This window comes from Lolium perenne, chromosome 6, assembly GCF_019359855.2.
Source record: "Lolium perenne isolate Kyuss_39 chromosome 6, Kyuss_2.0, whole genome shotgun sequence".
NCBI lineage: Eukaryota > Viridiplantae > Streptophyta > Magnoliopsida > Poales > Poaceae > Lolium > Lolium perenne.
The window spans coordinates 230,123,615-230,134,975 of NC_067249.2; the positions used below are offsets into that span (position 1 = coordinate 230,123,615).

The 11,361-nt window shown below is 49.1% G+C and overlaps 1 protein-coding gene across 1 annotated transcript; it reads right to left on the reverse strand.

The window, feature by feature from the left end:
- Positions 1-4,090: 4,090 nt before the first annotated feature.
- LOC127305944 (flavonol synthase/flavanone 3-hydroxylase-like) lies at positions 4,091-5,493 on the reverse strand. Its single transcript, XM_051336540.2, has 2 exons — positions 4,550-5,493; positions 4,091-4,462 (listed from the first exon to the last, which is right to left on the reverse strand). Exons 1-2 carry the CDS (start codon positions 5,327-5,329, stop codon positions 4,250-4,252), a joined length of 993 nt encoding a protein of 330 aa, XP_051192500.1. The 5' UTR covers positions 5,330-5,493; the 3' UTR covers positions 4,091-4,249.
- Between the last annotated feature and the right edge of the window lie 5,868 nt (positions 5,494-11,361).

Consider the following 11,361-nt stretch of genomic DNA (forward strand, 5'->3'; position numbering starts at 1 on the left):
AAGTTTCATAATTTTTAGCCATGAAGGATTCTATCTCAGAAGCTCCCATAAATATGACAAATTGTTCTACCTCTTCGAACCCAAAATGAATATAGCTATTCCAGTTATAGTTCTTAAATAAAGCTTCTTCACTAAAGCAACATTGGAATTTAAGATGTTTAGTATCCTGTTGAGAGCAACAGCTTATATCATGGCGTTTAAGCAAGATTTTAGCAATTGTATTCAATTTTTCTATCACAGCACTCATGACTTTACCCGTTCTTGATTCTCTATAATTATTATATAATTCAATAAGCTCCAAATAGGTTGTGGGTTCTCCCATAGCAACAGTTTTTAATTTTTCGGTTTTTCAAATTTTTATGGTTTTTATAGTATATAAGAAAACAAGACAAAAACAAACATGACAAAAGTAAACAAAGCAAAGTAATACTAGATAGAAAGAAACTAAGCACAAATAAACTAGACAAAAGTAAACTAAGCAAAACAAAATAAAATAAAATTAAAACAGAGAGAGAGGTAGGGTGTACTCCCCAGGTGAACTTATGAGTAGAGCTATGCCTTCCCGGCAACGGCGCTAGAAAATAGTCTTGATAACCTACAAGTATAGGGGATCGCAACAGTCTTCGAGGGAAGTAAAACCCAAATTTATTGATTCGACACAAGGGGAGGTAAAGAATACTTATAAGCCTTAACAACTGAGTTGTCAATTCAGTTGTACCTGGAAAAGCACTAGTAACAGGGGTGATGTGAAAGCAGCAGTAATATGAGAGCAATAGTAACGATAACAAGAATAAAGAATACGAGAGGCAATGGCACCAGAAAATAGTTGATACTACTTCCAATGTCATATAGGAACGAGTATATGATGATGAGAGATGGACCGGGGTTCCCAGCGATCTACACTAGTGGTAACTCTCCCATAACAAGTGACAAGTGTTGGGTGAACAAATTACAGTTGGGCAATTGATAGGATTGAAATAGCATTAAGATAGAACATCAAGATTATTAATCATGTAGGCATGTTTTCCATATATAGTCATCCGTGCTCGCAATGAGAAACTTGCATACCATCTTTTGTCCTACCAGCCGGTGGCAGCCGGGCCTCAAGGGAATCTACTGGCAATTAAGGTACTCATTTTAATAGAGCACCGGAGTAAAGCATTAACACTTGGTGAAAACATATGATCCTCATATCACAGCATCCCCTCCGGTTGTCCCAATTTCTGTCACTTTGGGGCCTCGGGTTCCGGACAGCAATATGTGCAAACAACTTGTAGATACAATCTAAGCAATAAGTATAGAGCTTAAATCTAAGATCATGTCACTCGTGCACTAGTGACAAGCATTAAACACAACAAGATTGCAGCAACAATAACTTCACAAACTTTATAGATAACTAATCATAATGTAACAATCCATCGGATCCCAACAAACACAACACCGATTACATCAGATGAATCTCAATCATGTAAGGCAGCTCATGAGATCATTGTATTGAAGTACATGGGATAGAGAGTACCAACTAGCTACTGCTAGAACCCGTAGTCCATGGGGGAACTACTCACGGAGCATGATGGAGGCGTTGGCGTCGATGGAGATGGCTTCCGGGGGCACTTCCCCGTCCCAGCAGGGTGCCGGAACAGAGATTCTATCCCCCAATTGGAGTTTCGCGATGGCGGCAGCGCCCCTGGAGTCTTTCTGGAGTTTTGTCAATCCGTATCGCGTTTTTGGGTCGAAAGGGGTCTTATAGGCGAAGAGGCGGCGTAAGGAGGCGCCTGGGGCCCCCTCACCATAGGCTGGCGCGGCCAGGCCTAGGCCCGCGCCGCCTTATGGTGTGGGCCCCCTGCTGCCCGCCTCCGACTCTCCTTCGGTGTTCTGGAATCTTCCGGGAAAAATAAGATATTTGGTCTTCGTTTCGTCGAATTTCGAGAATATTGCCCGAACAGCCTTTCTGGAACAAAAAACAACAGAAAACAGGAACTGGCACTTCGGCATCTTGTTAATAGGTTAGTTCCGGAAAATGCATGAAATCATCATAAAGTGTGAGCAAAACATGTAGGTATTGTCATAAAACAAGCATGGAACATCAGAAATTATAGATACGTTGGAGACGTATCAATTGCGTAGTCCGGAGACACCGCACACGCCTCGGCACCGCCGCAGCCGAACGCCATCCCTCCACCGCCAGCCGCCGAGAGGCGAGGAGAAAGGGACCTAGGGTTTCCCCTGCAGCCCGCCCCCACCCCTCCCTCCGCCACCGGCAGGGCACACCACCACCACATCGTCCGTCACGCCATCACCGAGCCGAGGCCAGGCGCCGCCATCGAGGCCCCCAACGATAGGGCCGCGCCCTGGCCCGAGGAAGGCGCCCCGTGCCCGACCCCCACGCGAGAGGGAACGATGCAATCCCCACCACCGCCGACGCCGACCAGGCTTGCCTGACCGCGCCCCCTGGGGGCGGCGAGGGAGTGGAGGAGGAAAGGGGGGAGGAGGCGAGGCTTGCATGGCGGCGCCCCCTGAATTCGCAAAAAAAGTATATATTAGTGAGTATCTATTGAGTGTTTTTTCTAAAAAAAATGTGTTTTTTTAATAAAGAGCTACATGAAGCACTCCATTTTGAGTTTCCGCAAATTTTTCCCCCGGAGAAAGAAAAGAAGCAAAATCCCAACTGATTCTATGAAACAGAGAGTAAAATCCCAACGCATACAGAGAGGAATGTAGGATCCACGAGAACGAGCAGAGTGTTTGTTCTCCAACTGAATCTTTCTTTTTGCGATAAAGGATGATATATTAATTCTCCGCTCTTACAGAGAGAACCAGAAAGAAAGGAAAATTACATTGAACACCTCTGGATCCCGGCATTGGAGACGAACCGATGTTGTCGATGGCGCGCCGCTGCAAAAGCTCCCCAACCTTGGATCGCCGGAGCCCACCACTCGCAGACGGGAAATCGTCGAACACCGGCTCCGAGAAGCCTACATCAGAGCTCGCCGCCGCTGCCGCGAAGAACCAACACCTCATCCTCCAGAACAACTTCACCAGATCCACCGCTGACCCGGATCTGGCCATGGTGAGACGACCTCAAGGGATCCGCAGATCCTCGAGCTCGGGGAAGTCGGCTGCGTGACGGAGAAGCTACTGAGAGCGCCGCCGCCGGAGGGGATCCGCACCGACATAAAAAACCTGACCATCAGCTCCACCGCCTCCTGAGCGCCGCCGGGCAGGGACCTCACGAGACCAACACTATGTACACGCCATGAGGCGGGCTTCCCCCATCCTCCCGCCGCTGGAGCGGACGATGGAGGGGGAGGAACCCACGCCTCACCGGCGGGCGAGGTGGTTCGGCGGTCAACTCTCAACAAATCGCCCCTCGTGACTGTAGCAGAGCGAGGGGAAGAGGGCGACTCTCTTTACGCTGGGACTACAGGATGTTCCCTCCAACTGAATCTTTCGAGAGGCTTAAATAGATATTTGGTACATTTGAACTATTCATTACTGCCGCAGCTTGTTGATCTTGCAGTACTTGTAGTCCTTGAATTTCATGGCCTTGTACTTGGCCGGGTACTCGTCGTTTACGAGCCACGGGTGCGGGCCGACGACGTGCTTCGTCGGCGGCTCGACGAACACCAGCCACGACATCTGAGTCTTTTTTATGTTTGTGTTTTGCATGCTTGTACACTCTTTAGTTGACTCGAATTTAGTATAACTTTGTACTAAATTTAAATCAATTAAAACGGATCGGAAGAAGTACTCCCTTCGTCTCATTTTACTAGTCTTCTCCGTATCCCTAGTTCGCCAATTAACTTATATAATTTAAATTATATAATACAAAAATCATATTATTAGAAAATAGAACATCTAAACTTTCTAATGATATAATTTTTATAACATATAACTAATGCTAACTTGATCAAATTTGCGACCTAGAGGTACGTGTACGTCTAATAAACTGTGAGAGAGGGAGTAATATATATAACTGACAACCTATAGAATATTTTTATTGAAAAGTATGATTTTTTTTAAAAAAATAAAGAGCTACGTGAAGCACTTCATTTTGAGTTTCCGCAAATTTTCTCCTCGGGAAAGAAAAGAAGCAAAATCCCTACCGATTCTATGAAACAGAGAGTGAAGTCCCAACTCATACGCAGGAATATAGGATCCACGACAACGAGCAGAGTGTTTGCTAAATATCTCCACAACTGAATTTTTCGAGAGGTTCAAATCGATATTTGTACATTTGAACGATTCATTACTGCGGCAGCTTGTTGATCTTGCAGTACTTGTAGTCCTTGAACTTCTTCGCCTTGTACTTGGCCGGGTACTCGTCGGTGACGAGCCGCGGGTGCGGGCCGACGACGTGCTCCGTCGGCGGCTCGACGAACACCGGCCAGGACATCCGCGTCTTCTCCTTGCTCACCGTCGTCCGGTGCAGCACGGCCTTGTACCTCCCGTTGCTCAGAATCTGCCGCAAACAACACGCCAGCCAGTCGCAGGTAAAAACAGTCGACGGGAGACAGATAAAGAACTGTTAATGGAGTGCAGCACTTGCCTCGATCTGGTCGCCGATGTGGACGATGAGCGCGCCGGGCACGTACTCGACGTCGTGCCAGCATCCGTCCCTGAACACCTGGAGCCCCGGCACCTCGTTGGGCACGAGCACGGTGAGCGTGCTGAGGTCGGTGTGCGGCGCGACGCCGAGCGCGAGCTCCGGCTGCGGGCACGGCGGGTAGAAGTTGATCTTCTGCAGGAAAATCACCTCGTCGCCGCCGAATGCCTCCTCCATGGCGCCCTCCTCCAGCCCGAGCCCGGCGGACAGGCGCTCGAACAGCGTCCGCGTCAGCCGCCTCATGTGGCCGCAGTACGCCTCGTTGGCCGCCCTGTACCCCACGGGGTTCTCCGGCCAGACGGAGTGGTTCACGGCCGACGGCGGCGCGATGTTGTGGAAGAGGAAGTCGGCCCACGTCTTCTTGCCGTCGGGGCCGTCTCGCTGCAGCGTGGATCCGTAGCCCTCGGTTTTCCCGGACGACGGGTCCATGGCGTACCGCTGCTTCTCCGCCTGCGGCAGCGAGAAGAACTCGCGCCCGACGCGCTGCAGCTCGGACAGGGCCGACGCCGGCACGCCGTGGTTCACCACCTGGAAGATGCCCCACTCCCGCGCGGCACCCGTCATGGCGCGTCCGGCGTGGGGCGAGGACATGTCGATCACGGGGATCTCCGGCGGCGCGCCGGCCCCGCTGAACGTGGTGGCGCCCGGCAGCTCGTGCGCCGACCGCGCGAGCTCCGGCGGGTGCGCGCCCAGCGCGTGCACGCTCTGCATCGCAGCCGCCATTCTGGCCGCCCACCCCAGGATCAAGCAGGTGAAGATTTACACTGCTCTCGCACTGATTTGTAGCTGGATCGAGCTGTGCCACTGGTAGTCTGGCACAAGATAGGACTACCCGACGAACAGAAATGTCGTATTGGGTACGAGGAGTATAGAACTGAAAGAAGCGGTGCCTGAGGATCCGGGACGTGCGGTTGAGGGAACAGCGATGCGATGCGGCTGATACGGCCGGCGTTCAGCTCGATGCGCAACCGTGGATCACACCGGACCGGCACTCACGCACGAACGGAATGCGGACAGTTTTCATGGCCCAACTAGTGCAAGACACTGCGACTCACGCGTGGCCATGGACCAAACAAAAGGAGGCTAGTTCTTGGCCCATCTTACTTGGGCTAGCCGGCCTTTGGCGTGTCAGGACGTGGTCACAAGGGTGTAAATGGTACGGATAATTTTCATTCCGAATCTACATTCGTATTCGTTTTCGAGAATATTGTATTCACTTTTAGAAATTCGCCGGATATGAATGTGGATGTGGATGTTGGTCAAGAGGATAAATGCTTTTTTGCTTCCATATTTTATATTAAATAAATGTATTTCTTATTTTATTTGTAATTTTTTCTCAACCATCCGCTTTCGATCCGAGTCCGCTCCGAATCCGCTCCATATCCGTAATCCGATATAATCAGCATCCAATCACTATCCGCTTCGATCCAAATCCGTTTACATCTGATAATGGTGTATATTGGTGTGCGCTAGGGTCAGCTAGTTGATGCGTTCGTCTCAGGATGTTTGTACATTGTTTTCCTTGTTGGTTGTTATACGACGTAGTTTCATACACCTAAGGATGACAATGGGCAGGGTATGGGCAGGGTAGAGCAATACCATACCCATACCCGTATAGTCAATGGGTACAAACTTTTACCCATACCCGTACCCATGGGTATAAAACGTTACCCATACCCATACCCGCCGGGTACCCATTGAGTACCCGGTGGGTAGGTTAAAGTGTACACAAGTCAATCACAATTTTACATTTATCGATAACAAATTAGATTAAAAAGTATAATTATCTCAACTTAATAACAAGTAGTTTAGTACATAACAATCAACATAATATAAAAATCGTATTATCATATAATAACTCAAAAGTCAGCAAAAGTAGACATGAATTTGACAATAAACGGGCAGGGTATGGGTATACCCGTGGGTACAAGGCTATACACATGCCCTGCCCATGACTTAACGGGCAGGGTATGGGTACTACCCATGGGCATAAAAGTGTACCCATACCCTGCCCATGCGGGTACGGTACCCGCGGGTACCCGTACCCGTGGTTAAAATTGTCATCCTTACATACACCGTACTAGTAAGAAAGAATACATCGTGTATTTTCACACGCATAAAAAAAACCTTAGCCCCTCATGCATGCTCGTTTTTCGAGAATAAAGCAGGGTGAAGAGATCTCTATCACAAAGTAATCCAACACTAAGAAAGTGTTCATTAACTTTCCCCTTCTCTCTCAAGTGAACAGTACCAGAGAGCTACTTCGGTTGATCCGGGCCAAACCGAAGCCATTCTCGGCGACGATGTCGCCCGAGGAAGGCCGAGGAACGGTGACGGCCCTACATTAGAACATTCTTAGGATTAGGTGTCGCTTGTCCTTTATGGAGTAGGTCGTTGGAGTTCCTAGAAATGCATTTATCTCTAGGTTTTTCTATCCTCCCAAAAAGTCTGCCATATCCTGGAAAATCGATTTTCACTCGTACGGGTAGATGCATTCATTGTCTAAAAGTGTATTTTCAAAATATTCAGAAAATTATGCTAAAAATATCAGAATGCACATCCAGACATTCTTTGGTCGCACACAAAGTTTTACGGATTTTTTTTGGTGGCTTGTGTAAAAAAAGATAATTTTTCATTGCTCCCAAATAACTAAATCCCGAGACATGTTTTTTTCTTTTTTACATAGACACCAAAAATGTTTTTTCCACGAACTTTAAAGAATGTTTGGAAGTACACCCGAGATATTCTGTCCAAAAAAATTAGTAGTTTTAAAATTTGTTGAAAATATATTTTTCATAATAGATTCATCTACGCATATGAACCAAAACACCGTATCCGCCATATCCTTTCTCTTGTTTCCAATTTTCGAAACCACTTAGCATTTAAAGCTTGATTCATCATTTCAATATTAGGCACTCCCAAGCCACCCTGCTTCTTAGGCTGGCACACCACATGCCACCAACCTAAATGATATTTTGCTCTGTCTCTCAAAGTTAAATAGTGATTTCAATTACTTCTCGGTAAAAATGCATATTTTAGATACTCTGGCTGATTTAGTAGAGGGGAATACTGTTGGGGGGATGACCCCCGGTAAGCCAAAGGCCTGGCAAACCGGAAGGTTTGAGCTATCAAGATACCGGTTTAAAGGTTATTCCGGGCTATGAAGCCAAGCGATTGGCTAAGTAAGTTTGCACCGGCATCCTTAGGAGGGGTATGCCGGAAAGAGCTAGGAAGACACCGGGTCACCGGTAAGATGTGCATTGTAGCACGTCGGCAAGACTGGTCAAATATTCTCTCAAGAGCTAGAGGACAAGGATGAGCTAAGCAAAGTAGCTTTAAACGAAGCCCTGACGCCAAAGAGGAAGGTGACGCTGAAAGTATCCGGAGGACGTCAGCCTCCCTGATTAAAGAGATATCGGCGTCACCAGTGATTAAAGTAGCTTTGTAAAGTAGTTTATCTGTTCACAGATGCCATTAGGGTTTCCTAGGGTTTCTTCCCCTGTAAGCCACCCTTTCCCCTATATAAGGAGAGGGGGCACACCCCATCGCGGGCATGAGCTCTTGGGTCCAATCTTGTATGCAGAAACTTGTAACCTCTTGTGATCAATGAATAGAGAGATCTGAAGGGGAGAAAGCTCTTGTGTTCTTCTTCTTCTACCTCTGACCAAGGCCAAGTTCTTAGGAGATCCATCCCATCCTTACCAAAAACTCTCACCCGAATCCTCTAGCGCCCATTCGGCCCCAACTTAAGCCATCCTATGGCATCTGTCTGTTCACCACGACGACAGTTGGCGCCCACCGTGGGGCCTGAAACGGCGCTTGCTGGAGTTCACATTCGGGCGGGCCTCCTCAACGTCTCCGGCGAGCGGACGGTGTCTGCGCTTGTGCAGCGCATCTACTCCATGGACTTCATCAACGACAACGCATGCTGCTTCGCCAACGGCGGCGTCTTCCCCAAGAACGGCCGCATCATCGAGTTCGGCAGCCACCGCGTCTACTTCGGCACCGTCCCTGTGCGCCAGTGCCTCTCGCCGGTGCTGGTGGCGCCGGATCCGCCAAGCTGGCTCTGCGCTGGCCGCGCTGCTGGTAGCGTGGAGGTGATGATGGCTGGCGTGGCTGACGCCGGCAAGGAGATCGCGGCGGAAGGCGCTGGGCAGGCAAGGTCCACGCGCGCGGCCAAACAGCCAACCGAGCGCGACCAAGGTGCTGCAAGTGCATCTGCAGCGCCACCGGAGACCTCTCTCCAAGCGGCGATGAATGTGCTGGCGACACCCATCGCGCAGGACATCGACCCTGCAACGGCTCAGGCGGAGCTGGAGGCAACGCGCAAGAAGCGGCTCACCAGGGGTGAGGACATCATCCGGGCGCAGCGCGAGCTGAACCTAACCCTACGTGAGTATAACTCTGCCCATGGCTTTGCTTCTGTTAGCGCTCAGGTTGCTAGGATGCCGGAAAACCGGCTTAAGGCTCGCAATCTAGATCAGGATTTGCGTAAGGAAGTTCTTGCCGGCAAGAGTGCCTCTGTATCTTTGAGCATCGTAGAGAAACCTAAGTACAGTAGCCCGGATAAAACCATAAAAGCTGCTAGGGCTGCTATGGAGCTGTGTGAATCGTTTAGTGGAGATGCTTTAGCAAAACAGCAAGATCGTGTTAGAGAGCTGCTTGATGTGATTCAGGAACCAAATGCTGAGCTTGCTAGAGAAAACAAAGCGGCTGCGGCATCAAAATCTGTGCGTTCGACAAAAAACGCCGGAAGCAAGTCCCATGGGCAGGCATCGTCCCCCATCCGGATAGAAGAAGAGAAAACGAGGGAAATGCGCGGCAGATGACCGTGTACGATCCGGTTCTTGCCGGAAAACAACAAGCCGGGCAGTATGAGGCCGGAAGAAAAAATCAAATGGCAGGTCATGGCTATGCCGAAGATGACTATGCCGGAGAAGCTTACGCTGGGAACGCTTATGCCGGTAGAGGTGAAACCGGGCAAAATTATCGAGCGCCCAGAGCAGCTTATGCGAATGAGATGCCGCCACCAAGGTACCGGCAGGCAAGAGCCACGGTACCGATAAGATATGATGAAGAAGATTCCGGGGTGGAACGAACCGGAGCCTACCAGAACCCTTTGGGGGAACGCGTGGGGGAAAGATGCCTACCGGAACGGGATGCGAGGCACCGTCTGGACAGAGTGCACCTTTCTAAAATGATTGAAGCTGAGGGTCCACCGGGTCCGCAATATTTTGGCCCACGGATCATGGGAGAAGAACCACCGGTACGCAATTTCCAGTTGCCCCGGGATACAAAAACATACGATGGCACAACTAAGCCGGAAGATTGGCTGGCAGATTATGTCACAGTTGTATACGTAGCTGGTGGCGGAGGAAACCGGCGCTGGGCCGTGAGAATCATACCGTCCTTCCTAGTGGGACCGGCAAGAATTTGGCTTAATAATTTGCCAAGGGGAAGCATCAACGGATGGCTGGACTTTGAGGAAGCTTTTGTGAGCAACTTTAGCAGTACTTACAAAAGGCCAAACAGGCCGCAGCAGCTCGCTCTATGCTTGCAGCGTCCTAATGAAACAGACCGGGATTACCTGACCCGGTGGAACTCAACAAGGAATACATGTGAAGGAGTGATAGAAGCGCAAGCGATTGCTTGGTTTTGTCACGGATGCCGGAGAGGATCACCGCTGTGGCAAAGGCTACAAAGGAACATGCCAACCACATTGGCTGAAATGATGCGGGTGGCGGACAATTATGCGTTGGGATACCCAATGCAACCAGCAGTACAAGCTGAACCGGCACAAACAAGCCAACCACGCCAAGATCAATACCGGGATAACCGGCACAACAAAAGAAGAGAAGATTTTCCGGATAGAAGGTATGGTCCGTGATGACCCACAAGTATAGGGGATCGCAACAGTCTTCGAGGGAAGTAAAACCCAATTTATTGATTCGACACAAGGGGAGACAAAGAACACTTGGAAGCCTTAACAGCGGAGTTGTCAATTCAGCTGCACCTGGAAACAGACTTGCTCGCAAGAGTTTTATCAGTAGTATCAGTTTTTTAGCTGTAGCAGTGGTGAAATAACAGCAGCAGAGTAACAAAGACAGCAGTAGTGATTTTAGTAAACAGCAGGATTAAAATACTGTAGGCACGGGGACGGATGAACGGGCGTTGCATGGATGAGAGAAACTCATGTAACAATCATAGCAGGGCATTTGCAGATAATAATAAAACGGTGTCCAAGTACAAAGCAATCAATAGGCATGTGTTCCATATATAGTCGTGCGTGCTCGCAATGAGAAACTTGCACAACATCTTTTGTCCTACCAGCCGGTGGCAGCCGGGCCTCAAGGGAAACTACTGGATATTAAGGTACTCCTTTTAATAGAGTACCGGAGCAAAGCATTAACACTCCGTGAACACATGTGATCCTCACATCGCTACCATCCCCTCCGGTTGTCCCAATTCTTGTCACTTCGGGGCCATTGGTTCCGGACAGCGACATGTGTATACAACTTATAGGTAAGACCATAAACAATGAATATCTTGATGAAACAATAACATGTTCAGATCTGAGATCATGGCACTCGGGCCCTAGTGACAAGCATTAAGCATAACAAGTTGCAACAATATCATCAAAGTACCAATTACGGACACTAGGCACTATGCCCTAACAATCTTATGCTATTACATGACCAATCTCATCCAATCCCTACCATCCCCTTTGGCCTACAACGGGGGAATTACTCACGCAT

Excerpts from the sequence above, each read along its gene's own strand:
- LOC127305944 (XM_051336540.2), bottom strand. The coding sequence starts at position 5,329 with ATGGCGGCTGCGATGCAGAGCGTGCACGCGCTGGGCGCGCACCCGCCG. Across the intron at positions 4,463-4,549 it reads ACATCGGCGACCAGATCGAG|ATTCTGAGCAACGGGAGGTA; the intron begins GCAAGTGCTGCA and ends TGTTTGCGGCAG.